This window comes from Medicago sativa, chromosome 8, assembly GCF_051527215.1.
Source record: "Medicago sativa cultivar Bolivia chromosome 8, Bolivia_mono, whole genome shotgun sequence".
Classification (NCBI taxonomy): domain Eukaryota; kingdom Viridiplantae; phylum Streptophyta; class Magnoliopsida; order Fabales; family Fabaceae; genus Medicago; species Medicago sativa.
The window spans coordinates 67,465,161-67,480,523 of NC_140756.1; the positions used below are offsets into that span (position 1 = coordinate 67,465,161).

The window sequence follows — 15,363 nt, forward strand, 5'->3', positions numbered from 1 at the left end:
TAAAGATTCTAAACCTGCATCAACATGATACAAGAGTAGAATACATAGAAGACGACTCAAAACCCTAAAAATCTATTCTTTTACAAATCGATGGTTTTGATAAATTACAACTCAACTAAAGGTCCATCTCGATGCATCAAGGTTATACAAAGAGAGGCTCACAAATATGGCACGAGTTGAAACCCTAATGACTCAATCCAATATTCTTGAATTGGTAAATAAAACTAGGGTACAAGTCTTCCTTATATAGCCTTTCAAAGCATGGACATTTTCGTAATAGGCTAAACATATATTTGTATCAAATATTCTCTTCAGAAATATGTTGAAACAAATATTCTCCAGAAAATATATTTTCTAAAATCTGTTTTGAAAATATATTTTACAAATATGGTAACTCCTAAAAAGTAGGAACATTTCTAGGAACTTCCATAACCACCACCAAGGAAATCTAAAATATTGTTTATATTTTAGAAACAAATCTTCCAGTTTATTCTGGGCAATAACGCGCTGCTTGGTGAACAAGAAATAGGGCGATGTTTCCTTACTGAGATAAAGATTGCGTAAACCAAGCCACATGAACCAGACACACTGAACCGTGCCAAGATGTTGGAACATCGTATCCAACATACACGAGTATTTGTTTTATCAACAATGAAGCCAATACCCAAATACTCAACAGATCCAAACTAAACGCACCCTTGATCAGAACGTATTGTTTTTCGCTCAAAATTCATTTTTCTAGAGTTGAGTCTTTAAATTCATTTTTTTTGCTATACCTACATGTTTTTTTGCCCATATTCGATTCTTATATGTTTTAGATCTTCAAAACAAAAAAATGTCACTTCCAATTCAGTTTCTCTTAATAAAATTCATATCTAGTTTATCGTAGGGTTAATTGCATTTTTAGCTAAAGTAGTCAAAATGGGACCGACACACCGGACATGTATTTAGCATGGATTGAACTGTAAAAAATCATGAAAGAAATGACTCTCTGTTTCTTGGATCAACCATTGGACTTTTATGGGTTGGGTTGGTCAACCAGGCTTGTGGAATGAACTGATAAAAATATTAAATAAATATTTTTTGTAAAAAAAAAAGTTAAGAATAACAAAATTTAAATAAAAAATTGGGAGAATAATAAAATTAAAAATATAAAGCATACTAAACTGGATTCGAACATTTAATTTGAAGACGATTTTCAAATTGTCATAAACTGTATACTATGACAAAACGTCTTAAGTTAGTTCAAAACCGGCTTAAAAAGGGCTTTAAAAACCAACTTAAAATCCAATTTTTGCGCTAGTGATAAATAATTTTAGAACAATGCTATATCTCTAGAAAAATAACATCAAGAATTCTTCAAGAATAAAGAATAGCCAATCACAATGCACTATTTGCCACAATTCAAGGAGGTGTGGCTGAAAAATAGGAAGTAGACAAATAAATCATCCAATTAAAATTTGACAACTATTTCTTGAAAAATTCTTGAAGCTATTTTTCTTGAGAAGTAGCATTTTCCATAATTTTATCTTACAATCAAGAGCATATATCACAACTAGTAACTAGTAGCCTCTACATAAATATTCCTTTTTTTTTTTTCCATCATAATTTCCTAACTAAATACTAATGCGAACCAACCACATAACTTTGAATATTTTGAACCAAAATATAAACCTCGACCAAAAATGTTCTTGCTCATGATCTTTTAGTCAATAATATGGTGATATTGATGAACCTTGTTCTCTCTTTAGAGTTTCGATCAGTTAAATATTTTTTATAGCGGTTAAAAATATCTTTAACAACACCTTCACCAAAATGACTAACTAGCAAAGGTTCAGCCAAAGCTCTCATGCATTGTGCCACATTGTATCCATCATCTCCAAGTGATTCAGACAATTCGGATTCAAAATCATCACGAGCATCCCAAATTACTTCAGATATCTTGAGTTGATTCATGACAAATGATCCTTCAGTAATAACTTCCAATTTCACTTCAGATGGAGATGGATAATATATATGAATGTTGAAAGTATTGAGTTTCTCTTCTTTTATGATTCCCTGCAGCATACATTTCATAATTCTTATTAATATCGTCAAATTAACATTTGAAATATTTACAAACGGCAAAAGATCAAAACTAATGTTTGAAATGCTCACATCAGGTCTAGTCAGGGCCGGACCTTGGGGTGTGCAAGGAGCTCAATGGAACCGGACCTCTCCAAGGTATGGGCCTAAAAAAAAAATTATAGCCCAATAGTACTACTATAAGTACTACCCCATTAAAAAAATCCTCATTATCTTTCTCTCTCTGATATCACGCGTTCCATCACCATCACTCCATCGGACTTTCCTTTTCTTCTTCCCTGATTTGATTTCCTTTTCCTCTTCTGTTGTCTTGTTTTAGCCTATTAGAATTGGGTCCTCTTGTTTTTGGTGTTAGGTGGGTGTTTTTTTTGGAGGGTGGTTTGAGGTTCCTCATGTATACGGTAGTAATTTTCACCTTTGGGTGTATCGAATATATACGGCACCTTGTATTTATCTTTTGAAAATTTTAAATAGAACATTGTTCTTTTAAAAAAAATACGTTTTTATTTTATTACGAGCCTCTTTTGATTTACAGAACCGAGCCTCCGGATTCGTAGGAACGGCCCTGGGTCTAGTTAGACCTAATGTAGGATAGGTTGTGACCCATTTTAGTGACCTTCCATATTTTCATTTCTAGATGTATCATACTTTTATGGGTAGTTAGTTTCTTATTGGTGTTGATGGTAGCGCTAATTAGGTGGTGTCTGTATTGGTGTTTTTATGAGTTTTCTTTTAGGTGTTCCGTCTATATACAACACACTTGCTTTGTAGTTTTTGGCTATTCGGTCTCTATTTATCTTATAGGAACTTGATTATTAATAAAATTTGCCGTAAAAAAAATGTGTATCATACTTTACCTCCAAGACCATATCATTAAGAGCCATAGCCATAAGTTCCCAAATATAACAACACTCCTTGCTTCTTGGATTGTCACTTTTTCTTCCTACAAATGTTATAATCATACAACCCCCTTCAACTATTTCTTCGGCACGACACTTGAGAAAAAGAGAGAAATCTATTTGAAATTGCTTGTAGTAAGCCTTGAGGACATTCAAGGGGCTTGTTCTGGCTATATAAATGTTGCCCTTGTTGCTGTCTACACCTTCGGGAACCTAATTAATCACCAATCAACAAAAATATCTATATTAACTCCACATATCTATACCCTCCTATGATTAAATGCACATGATATGAGAAAGAAACAAGGAAATAAGTTAATATAAACAAACCTTAGATAACCAATGAAGGCTGTAAGAGGAATGAACAAAATGTAAACTTTGACTAGGAAAAATTCTACCATAAAAGGAAGCAGGAACTCCTGAGAAGAAGCATGGACCCATTTCAGTCCCCATTTCATGACGTAGTTTTTCTTTGAAAGTGTCAAGGGACTTAAATATGTTGTTGAAGTCATTTCCTGGTAGATCATTCAAAAATATCATATATTCGGGAGATTTATGATTAAGCTTTCGACAAAGCTTTTCCACAACCTTGATAATATCTGAGATCACCAAAAAAGTGTTTGATCCAGAAGAGCAACCCAAGTCTGCAATTGTCAAGCTTTTGGAGAGTGTGTTGTTGTACATGTTGGTTATGGCTTCATCTCTCAAAGGTTTTGTCAAATATATTACCTTTCGCTGTATACATACAATCGACGCATAAAATTAGGAGCAAACAAGTACATTTTTCTAATTACAACTATGAGCTTCTTTGATCTGATATTAACTTAGTTTAGTTGGGTTCGAATTTAGCTTTGGGCATCCGACAACGTTATAAAATTTAGGGAGAGTTTGTCCACTTTCTTAGATAAAAATTCAGCACCAATACCTTATGTATATAAGATTTCAATTTTTATATTAGGGTTAATGGTGTTTTACCCCTGTAATATAGGTTATTTCCGGTTTTTCCCCTGTAATTTTTTTTGTTTACCCCCTGTAAAAAAAATTGTTTTGGAATACTCCTAATAGGTCATTCAAAAACCAATTTTTTTTTTTTTTTTTTGCAAAAATTTTCGTTTTAGAATGATCTATTAGGGGGTATTCCCAAACAATTTTTTTTACGGGGGTAAATAAAAAAAAATTTACAGAGGGAAAAACCGAAAATGACCTATATTACAGGGGGATAAAACACTATTAACACTTTATATTATTTTTTCTCCTTCCTATTCTCCGACACTACACACACATCCAAGTGGTATTTTTGCGGTAACTCTAACAACAACCATACGTATTAAAAAAGTTTTTAGAGTAATAAATTTGTCTCAAATGTGTATGACTATTATTAAATTATCATTTGTGTATAAATACATCCAATGTTAATTTTTTACATTCAAAACAAATCGACGGTATTAATAAGAGATATATTTTAAAAAAAGAGCAATAAATATATCTAAAAATTTATATATGATTTTATATTTAAGGACAGACAACTTTTTGCAAGTAATTTTATAATTATGGATGAGAAAGTATATATGTACACACACTTTGAGAAGTAAAGATTTGCAAAACTGAGAGATGGTAGGGTTACACATTCTTAGAGCATCTCCAATGCTAGAACCATATTTGTGTTCTTGAAGCATTTTGGTAGGGTCCAAAGGTGCCACATGTGTATTAAGAACATCCTTTCATTTTTACTCCAATGCAAAGAACAATATTTGTGTTCTTAACTTACATTATAGGGTCCCACAATTGGCCCCACATATTTTTATTTATTTCAATGCTTATTATTTTTCAAAAACTTAAACTCATTTCCCTTTCTCTTTCCCCAGCGTGTCCCCACTCCCCACCCTTCTTTTCCTTTTCTTTTCCTCTTTTCTCTCTCTTTGCTTTCTTTTCTCTGACGCAGAACCTGCAAGAACTAGTTCCCCCACAAGAACCGTTCTCCAAGCTGTCATCCACGTCACCCTCCTCCAATGCATAGAACAAAATTGTTGTGTTCTTGTGCTTAGAGAACAGTGTGTAGAACAAGCACTAAAGTTGCTCTTAAACACTCCTTTAAACACATTGATCTATTGATGACACATCACCCCATTCTTTTAATTGTTACCTACTAACCGGTTTCACCGGTTATAGAGAGACTTGAGAGATATATATATTTTAACTTATTTTACTTTATTTATTATTATTTGGGTTGTTGCAACTTGTTGTACATCTCCTCCAAACTTTGTTAGATCATCTTTAAAGAGTGAGTTTTCAATTCTGAGGGCATAATAGTACATAAGTACTCCTATTGGAAAGGAAAAAAGGTACTAATTGAGATGAGATATTACAATAAGACTCTTCTCTCTCTGATCCACACTTTTTTAATATTAGAATATTAAATATATATAATGATATATAATTATTGACATAGATGATATAAAGTTATTGTGAAATGTTAATATGTACTCTAAAGGGACATGTTAAGATATCAACGATAGAAATTATGTATCAGAGATTGTACCATATTTATTTCATAAAATTTTGATTATTAATTTTTCTTAATAAATACTTGCTAATCGTGGAATCTTTAACATGTACCCTTAGCATGACCCAAAGTTATTAATGAGATCTATTTAAAAAAAATTGGGGTGCTACATTTCAGATATTGAATACTTATTAAATATTATTATTACCCTTAAAAAAATATTATTAAAATATTATAAATAAGTGACATCTACATATAAGACTTACTTAAAAACTTAAAAATGAATTTCTTCATCGTAAATATTCGTAGCTCTTAGACATAAAAACTTTGTAAGTTGGAGAAGCAAATTATATTCCACCGTTTGGTTGCATTAACAAAGTATATTTTCCATTGAATTGTATTTAACAATTTATAAACAATTATGTTGTAAAATAATAATAAAATCGGGTATGGATCATATTGGGACTTGGGAGTCAGAAGATAAAAATCCAGATCTGACAACTCTCTCAATGTCATGCTTTCTTTCTTTTTCCATTTTTTTTTGTTTACTCCGGTTAGCAAGTAACAAATAAAAAAAACAAATTCTTATTAATCCATCAATAAAAGGTAGATGGAGTTATCTATGCTCAATTGATATCAATCAAAGTCATTTATTTATCTTATACTATTTAACATTAGCAATGTAAGGTAAATTAATCATTTTGATTGATATCAAGTCAACATGGATAACTCTACTATCTTTTATTGATGATATGCAGTTGTCATTGCCAAATTCTTATTTACCTCAATCAAGGAGCGATGTGTCATTTTAAAGAAGTGTGTTAGAGAGTGTGATCCTAACATTTCTCTTACAAAGTATGTATAAAATACCTAAACTTTGCTATAAAAGAAAATAAATACCTGAACTAAGGAGTTGTTTGCATAGCTGGTTTCTCCAGCCCCTCCATTCATGTGCAGTACCTTGGCTACTTCCATACCCGATTCTTTTCTTCTATCTTTCTTTCAGAATACTTTTGATGTAGAGCTCATATGGGCTACACATATTTATAGAAGCATCGCACGTACATGAGATGATCATGTGAAAGCTTACTAAAAAAATATTAGCCGTTACTTATTTTTTAAACATGTCACATGTTCACACACCTACTAAAACTTTTCATGCAACATTTTCATGGCAAAACTTGCCATAAGTGATCCATCTGAAGCGGGTCTTTCGAGAAAGGTTGGTAGTTGGTATATAATTAATAATAAAGATCCGTGTAGATCTAAATCGATCCCAAAATATATTTTTTAAATCAATCTAAAATAATTTAAAAATGTTTGATGTACACCTCTTATGTTTAAGGAGTGAGTATGATAAACTGATAAACTTACTTGAGAGATAAAATTGTTGTGTAGGAAGTGTGAGTTAAAAGTCTCATGCTCACATCGGTTAAAATATGGAGCTTGAATACTTTATAAATGATAGGATTGTCTTAATGTTTTGCGTTAAACTGTGGAATCCAACTTTCTTATGTGATTGTTCTAAGTCTAATGTAGGTGATCCTCCTGAATGCCTCCATGACCCAACAACATGTGATATGAAAAGATAGATAGAGAAATAAAAATGTTGAATGAGTGTTTGAAATTTATAATATCCAAATATAAGAGTTTAAAACAACCGATGAATGAGTTAGATTAATGGGTGAAAAGGTTCCTACTAATAATGATACTGGATGAAGTGTCATGGATTGAAAATTGCGCATGTCTCAAATTTATATTGAAAGTTGCAAACAAAATAATTAAAAATAATTAAACAAAGGAGAATGCTAACTAGTGCCCTAAGGGCAATGGTTAAGCATCTAAAATAAGTAAGCTTTCATGGAAAAGTTGTACAATCATTACTTTATCAAAAGTAACATCTTATATTTCCAAGACAAAATTTATAATTGTAGATTCCTTAACCATTGCCGTGAGGGCAATGGTTAGCAAGACCCTTAAATAAAGATGCTTATTTATATGTTCAGTCTCTATAAATAAGGATCACTTGAATTTTGGTCTCAGAATTTGCCAATCCTTTCAATTTTGTCCTACAAATTTAATCACTTAAGTTTTGGTCCCAGAACTCATAATCTCGTTGAGGTGCTAGTGATTAGCCGACGTGTCCAAACCGGGATAAGCGGTTGTTGATAAAACCCAGTGCACGCAATATAAGACCAACCTGCTGTTAGAACAGATCAATCTACATCCAATTAAATCATTGGCATCATTTTTCATACATTCAAACCAAGAATTCTGAGTCACACAACTACTTATTCCGGTCAAAACTGGACACGTCAGTAAATCACTACCAATTCAACGAGATTATGAGCTCGGGACCAAAACTTAAGTGATTAACATTTGCACACGGCAAAATTGTAAGGATTAGCAAATTTTTGGACTAAAACTCAAGGGACCCCTATTTACAGGGACTAAACATATAAATAAGCCAAATAAATATAACCAATTTAAAAGAGAGCTGGCCAAATCAATCAAACTGTGAAGCAAGGCAATGATCATAAGATGATGCAAAATTGGAAGAAAGCTCTTTTTGAAGCAGCTAATTTATCTGGTTTTCATTCTACCACTGTATTATTTACTATGTGTTTTACCTTTTTAATCATTAGTGTTACGTTTGTTATAATTTTGGTTTGATCAAATAATTAATTGTTTATATATGCCATCTTAAAACATGTAGAAATCAACGTATATTATATTCTTGGTTACCCTATTGTTTATGACTATTGCTATGTTAATTTAAGACTATTGCTCTTCTGTTTATTGAACATTCATTAATATGAAAGTGACTCGTGTGATGTATGAATACTTGTTAGTTTTCCCAAATATTTTAATTTTAAGATTCAGATGATGAATTGAAGTTTATCTTTGGTTTGCATGCAATTCACTTGATATATGTATTAACTACTGTATTTGATAATTTTTTACATATGTTAGGACTGAACCTGACTTGATTAAAGACATTACCAGAGTTGTATAGGGAAAATTGAATCACAAGTACACAAATGAGCTTACATGTAATTGAAAACTATTGCAGCATTCAGTCTTTAATAAAAAAAAAATTGATTCAATAGAAGTTCAAACCATTAGACTTTGGGGCATGGGGGGCATATAGGTAAGACTCTTAACTGCATAAAATAGGTACAGCCTTTGCTGCTGCTTTGTTTCAAAGGGTCTCTTTCAAGTATGAAGGCAATTGCTTCTTAGAAAATGTGACAGAAGTATCAAAAAGGCATATGGAATCAATTTCACATGCAATAAACTTCTTTCTAAGTTACTAAAGGAAGATTTTGATATTGACACTACCAAAGTTATACCATCCATGGTCATGAGAAGACTCAAACGCATGAAATCTTTCATTGTACTTGATAATGTTCATACTTCAAAACTTCTACAAAACTTGATTGGAGTGGGGAATGGTTGGCTAGGAGCTGATTGCATAATCATTGTAACGACAAGGGATTAGCATGTGTTGGTTAGTGGAGGAATTGACAAAATTCATCAAGTTAAAAGAAATGAACTCTCAAAACTCCGTCCATCTTTTCACCTTGAATGCTTTTGACAAAGTCTTACTTAAGGAGGGATATGTGGATCTCTCAGAAAGAGTGATTGATTACGCCAAACGCAACCCTTTAGCTCTAAAAGTTTTGGGATCATTTCTTTGTTGCAAAAGTGAAATAGAATGGAACTGTGCATTATAGCTAAACTGAAGGAAATTCCCAATGTAGAAATCGATAGGATAATGAGATGGAGTTATAATGAATTAGATGATAAAGAGAAAAACATATTTCTGGACATTGCATGCTTTTTCAAAGGACAAAAAGGATAGGATGACAAAAATATTAAATCAGTGCGGACAATGCAGTAGATTGTGGGATCCTAAGGAAGTTTATGATGTATTGAAAAATAATAGAGTATGAAAATGATACCCTGACTTTCCTTCCTAAACACATATTTTCTATACAGATTATGCTGCTTACTACAGAAATACTAAGTACTAACATTCATATTTTATTTTTTTATTTTTCAGGAAACAAAGATCGTGGAAGCTATATTTTTAGATGCTACAGAATCTAGACATATAAATTTAAGCCCTAAAACATTTGAAAAGATGCCAAACCAAAGGTTACTTGCTTTTCGAGATCACAAGGGAATTAAATCTGTAAGCCTTCCAGGTGGCCTTGATTCGTTACCAAAAAATTTGAGATATTTTTTGTGGGATGGATATCCATGGAAGTCTCTGCCTCCAACCTTTGTCCTGAAATGCTTGTAGAGTTTTCCCTGCAAGACAGCCATGTGGAAAAACTTTGGAATGGAGAACTGGTAAGCACCGTCCATGTATTTTTTTTTCTTCCTGTTTTGATAAAAGTTTGAAGTATTTTATCATCAAAAATGAAACCAAAAACTGAAGGTGAAATCTTGTGATTTATGAAAATGTACTAATGTGTTTGAACAATTGTATATTGTTGCAGAATTTGCCAAATTTAGAGATACTTGACCTAAGTAACTCGAAAAAGATGATAGAGTGTTCAAATGTGTCTGGTTCCCCGAATCTAAAATATGTAAGACTTAATGGTTGTTTAAGCTTGCCTGAAGTTGATTCGTCAATTTTCTTTCTCCAAAAGCTTGAAAGTTTAATCAATTACAATCCAAAGCTTACATTTAGATTCTTTATTGATGAAACCCTATGTAGTGAAGTAATGATAGTAGAGTGTGGTTTTCACTCAAAATAGAACTGAGGATTTCAAATCCAATGATCAAGAAGATACAGTTCCTCCAACAAACAAATTATCGTTGAAACTCTTTCCAGTTTAGAAGTAGATGAAACAGAAGACTTGAGGTAATGTTTCTACCACTCATTGTAGTGATGTAACTTGGAAAATAAAATTAGTTTACACACTCTTCCATTTTCTGCTACTGCAAATAACCCTGTCTATGGACAGGTATTCACTCGAACGACTCTTGCATATTGGATTTGATTGAGACTTGTGGCTTCCTGAAGAATCAAGAAAGTCCTAGGCGTGTGGCTTCCTCTTGAAGCAAGAGAAGTAAGGAGCTATGTTTGTTTCCAATTCTTAGATTTAGCTCATTTTATGTTCTTACTAAATTCATTATTTCCTTGAAATATAATGACTTTACACAATTCATTTGAATTTTACTTATGGTGCAGGGGTCTCCAAGCATTGCGAGACGGACTTAGCCAAGTTCTAATGTTTAATAAGTTGAATAACATACCAAAAGAAGATTTTGTATTACATCCATATTTTGAACAGTCTTCGAAAGAGCACCTCAGATAATCTTCAATTTGTAGTTGAATACCTGCTTGGTTATCAAAGCCTTATACATGCTAACATTACCAAACAATTACCAGGGTTATGATTGACTTTAGGAGAAATAGATTGATCTGTCATGATGGTTACATAAAGAGTTAGAGAAGGAAATTGCGTGGAATGGATATCAATCTTTCCCTGCCATATACTATTTTGTGGTTCAGTAAAAACTTGAAGGGTTTCAATTATAAAAGAAAATGAAGTGAAAACAATGTACTAACTGTTAACTATGTGAAAGCAGAGAGAATTGATATAAATTTCATAATGTATTCATATAACTATGTATATATGAAGGCTTAAGACGAATTATCTAACTATGAACTCATATATTATTAACCACTATCATAAAGTAAAATGTGCTAATAGATTCTAGATGGGCTCCTAAATCTGTAATGCTAACTTGTTCTGTCGTTACACTTTGTTACATACTAAAAATTATTTCATGCTGCAACAGCGGTAATGCGTGTTGCAGAAACTGTCACGATGATTTTGTCATCAATTCCAGTATGTATTCTCTTCAAGTTGACAAAAGATAAAACAAAAAGTGGATAAAAATTCTATGAAGATTCAAAGTGGAAGATCAAAGCTCAAAACAAAAGGCACAAAGGGATATCAGATCCCTCCAAATCTGAAAGTCAGGTTTCAGTTAGTACACTTTTCTTAAATTTATGAAAGTAGCAATTTAGTCCTTTAAATTGAGCAACATCAATCAATCTAGTCTGTTTGTCACGATGCAGCAAAAGAATATTAAGTCGATATGTAAGTCTTATATTAGTTTTGATGCATGTTCTCCAAAAAGATATTTTGATAGAGTGGCTAAATTGATGGACGTTCTTTAGTTTAACGGACTAATTTACTATTTTGTAAATTTGAGAAACTAAATTGTTCGACCATTACAATTCTGAGGACTGAAATGCTGAACATTCTCTCCTTCAAAATCACTGTCATCTACCAGCTGATCCCTATGCCGCTCCTCTTGTTCTCTCTTTTTAGCCTCAAGTTCCTGACTTACTCTCTTCTTTGTAAGAAATTCTGACAGACCTTTAAGAGTAGTTTCAGTTTCGCTCCCCTTGAGAAGCTGCTCTGCCACTTCAGCAGGAGTCACCAGTGTTTGCTGAATTGTTTCCTCAATCTCTCCAAACAGGGTGTGTTCTTTAATTCCAAGGTAACGGAAAGCTAACTGTCTAAAACCAAAGGGAGTACAATAGGACATGTGGATATGAACATCCATGCGACCAGGGCGCAACAAAGCTGGGTCAAGCTTTTCCTTGTGGTTTGTTGTGAACACTATAATCCTCTCATCTCCACAACTTGACCATAGGCCGTCAATGAAATTCAGCAGCCCTGATAGTGTAACCTGTGGATCAATGTGACGGGACTCAAATTATAGTTAGTGTGAAAATAATGTACTCTAAATAGTAAAACAAATTTTATAAATAAACATTACTAAGAAATTTATTTGTGTAACCACTCAACACTTCATAATAATTAGTACAACTCCAAGAGTAGTTTTGAGTAGGGTTATTCTCCTAAACTTAACCGTTGATAATTTCGTGTTTTATTAATGATCAAATACACAGAATTTCATATAAATTCGACAACTTGTAGCTATGTAATTTTAGAATTTTATAAAATTTAAACAAGTTTACCTACTTAACAAGAACTTCCCTCTTTGTTAAGATATAAAGAATAATCATAATTCTGTTTCTTTATTTGCTGCTATTCACATGAGTATGTGTGATCCTGATTTAAGGTGCCTGTGTGTTTCTTTCAGTCAAGTTCCCTCTAAATTTTAAGTTTGCACAAGATAACAACATACTCCAGTCTTGCCTTCACTCACAAACATTCCTCTGTACCTTTCCCATACCAAATTGGGCTCTACTACAAGGACATGTTTAGCTATAATAAGAGTACACTTCACTTTAGAACTCTGTCTCTAATTCCCCTGGTCAAGTTTAAATGTGAACAAAATTATCATATCTTCTATTATGTGTCAGTGTCACACTCACAATTAGGTATCAAATATTTCTCCTTTGGTGATTTTAAATTTGATTCATAGGTGAAACAATTCTTGCTCAGAATTTATTTACTTCTCGATTGTACTTCAAATTATCAAGGTCCCCTTGAACCAAAGGATTAACACCAAAAAAGAAATTCTTATATTTTCAGACCCTGTTTCTATTACACTACTTTTCTGGTCTTTTGCTTCCCTCCCTATCCCATACCTTTATCTAATATGTATCTTATAAAGTAGGAACCAGCAGATATAAAAATGCTCAAGATTGTAAATTTTTTGCATTAACTTTTGAATAACTATTTAATGCAGTCTCTGGCAATGTTCTTGCGGCTTAGTTCCGTCTCTAACAAAAATTTCTTGCGGTCCAATTCAATCTCTAACAAAATATCCAAATTAGATGTCATTTTCATAGGAGGACAAATTAGTCACTCTCTAATCATAACAAAGACACTAATTTTTCAACCTGTGAAAATCTCAATGACTAATTTGGTATTATTTTCTGTCGGACATTGAATTGGGCCGCAAACAAAGACAAAATTGGTTCAGTGGTTATGAATTGTGAACAAACTTTCAAATACCAGAGAAATCTATAGACAGGAAATAGAAGCAAACCTGTTTGTCACATCTACCAGATTTAGATTGTGAACTACGATCTTGAAACTCAACTGTACAATCAATATCCTCAACAACAACAATAGACCTATTCGGCATAGCAATCAACAACCTTCTCAACTCCGCATTACTACTCAACTCACCAAGTTCCAAATCATATATATCAAAATGCAAATAATTCGCCATAGCCGCAACCAAACTACTCTTCCCAGTTCCAGGTGGACCATACAACAAGTAACCTCTCTTCCAAGCTTTCCCAACTTGCCTATAATACTCCTTCCTCTTAACAAACCTCTCCAAATCCTCCATAACAAACTCCTTTAAATCACGATCAAGTGCCAGCGTATCAAACGTCGTTGGATGATCCAGCGTAGTCCCCAGCCACGCGTCGTTGAGATTCCCATATAGATTCTGGATATCAATGGTGAAAATCTTCAATGCTTTCACTTCTTGTTTCTTCGATCTTGCTTTTTCGAGAATAAAAGGAATGTAGCTTTTTAGAACCATGTCCTTGTATTTTCTGTTGAAAGTTAACTCCAATGAACGTACTTCTGACTTCACCGGAACGGTTACATCACTATTGTTGCGAAGATTTTCAACGCGACGAGAAAAGAGAATCCATTTCAGCTTAACACCGTTGAAATAATCAGTTACCAATTGATCACGCTCCATTGTGAGAGTAAAAGTTTGTTGATGATCGGATTTGCTTACACGGAAGCGTTTTGTTGAAGGTGAAACTATGGTGCCGAGATAAGTTTCTGCAGCGGAGTAGATTTGGTTATTGTCAAGGCCTTCGAATTCTTCGATCACCATCGTTACGTCGGTGGAGAAACGACAGTAAGCGGATTTGATTCCGGTGAAGACGATGTCACGGATGTCCATTGGGAGAAACTCGTTGGCGACGGAACGGATTAACATGGCGGTGCCGGCTATGGAGGCGGCGGTGGTGAGGATGGTTTTTGCGGTTGCTAGGTTTGTTTCCGATGAGGAGGAGGTAAAGGAAGAAAAAAACGACGACATTTTTTTTTTTTTTTTTTTTGTTATTGGTTTGGAATTTGGGGTTTATGTGAGGTTTTAGGGTGATGTGAATTTTTATAGTCGGTTCGAGAAAGATCCGAATGACCAAAAAAATCAAATTATCTAAAAAAAAACGGACTCTACTAACTTGTCCAACAAGTCAATATGTTATTTTTTTTTTTTTTACCAAGTCAATATGCATTTTTGTCGAGCAAGTCTCTCTCTACATTTAAAACACTTCATTTTAATGTTTTAATGTTTTAATTTGTTACTCCCTCCGTTCCTTTTTAATTGTCACATTTTGACTTTTTACACAAACCAAGACAACAAATACTTTTACTACTTTTGATACAACAATTTATCTTTTTTCTATAATAACCTTAATCATTTAATACTTCATTTCATACATTTCTCTCTCTGCAATAAATATATAGGGGTAATATAGGTAAAACCACATTTAATGATGCTTTGAACTTTAAAAACGACAGTTAATTAGAAACAAAAATTATATGCAAAAGTGACAGTTATAAAGGAACGGAGGGAGTATCATATTATTGGTATGAGGTTTTCAACACCGTTGACAATGATTAATTTCTGTCATAAAGCTGTGAGGCACACAAGATGATTTCTTTTCAAGTCTGGAATCGAACTCTTACCACATACTTAAGAGAATCAAGTTCTTTACCCCTTGAGCCAATCTATTGTTGGTATTTTGATGTTTTTCGGCAGATAGATGAAATGACAAAGTCTTTATAAACTTGCACACACAAATAGAGGTGTTGGAGTTCGAACCCTGATTATGGTGTCCGACCTAACAATTTCAGTATTTTACCAGTTAAACTAGGGCTTGTGGACTTTAATGTT

At 33.1% G+C, this 15,363-nt stretch overlaps 2 protein-coding genes and 1 long non-coding RNA gene across 3 annotated transcripts; 1 reads left to right on the top strand and 2 right to left on the bottom strand.

Moving 5' to 3' along the window:
* Positions 1-1,534: 1,534 nt before the first annotated feature.
* Positions 1,535-6,590, bottom strand: LOC146900771 (S-adenosyl-methionine 4-1-methyl-2-pyrrolidinyl-3-oxobutanic acid methyltransferase-like). Its single transcript, XM_085731640.1, has 4 exons — positions 6,388-6,590; positions 3,315-3,719; positions 2,943-3,197; positions 1,535-2,058 (listed from the first exon to the last, which is right to left on the bottom strand). Exons 1-4 carry the CDS (start codon positions 6,460-6,462, stop codon positions 1,696-1,698), a joined length of 1,098 nt encoding a protein of 365 aa, XP_085587766.1. The 5' UTR covers positions 6,463-6,590; the 3' UTR covers positions 1,535-1,695.
* A 921-nt stretch (positions 6,591-7,511) lies between these two features.
* LOC146900772 (uncharacterized) lies at positions 7,512-10,997 on the top strand. Its single transcript, XR_015021171.1, has 5 exons — positions 7,512-9,437; positions 9,554-9,846; positions 9,996-10,363; positions 10,467-10,571; positions 10,694-10,997. It is a non-coding gene; the product is annotated as an uncharacterized LOC146900772 (long non-coding RNA).
* A 398-nt stretch (positions 10,998-11,395) lies between these two features.
* On the bottom strand, positions 11,396-14,597 carry LOC146900773 (AAA-ATPase At3g50940-like). The gene is made up of 2 exons (XM_085731641.1): positions 13,483-14,597; positions 11,396-12,210 (listed from the first exon to the last, which is right to left on the bottom strand). Exons 1-2 carry the CDS (start codon positions 14,500-14,502, stop codon positions 11,731-11,733), a joined length of 1,500 nt encoding a protein of 499 aa, XP_085587767.1. The 5' UTR covers positions 14,503-14,597; the 3' UTR covers positions 11,396-11,730.
* Positions 14,598-15,363: the final 766 nt, after the last annotated feature.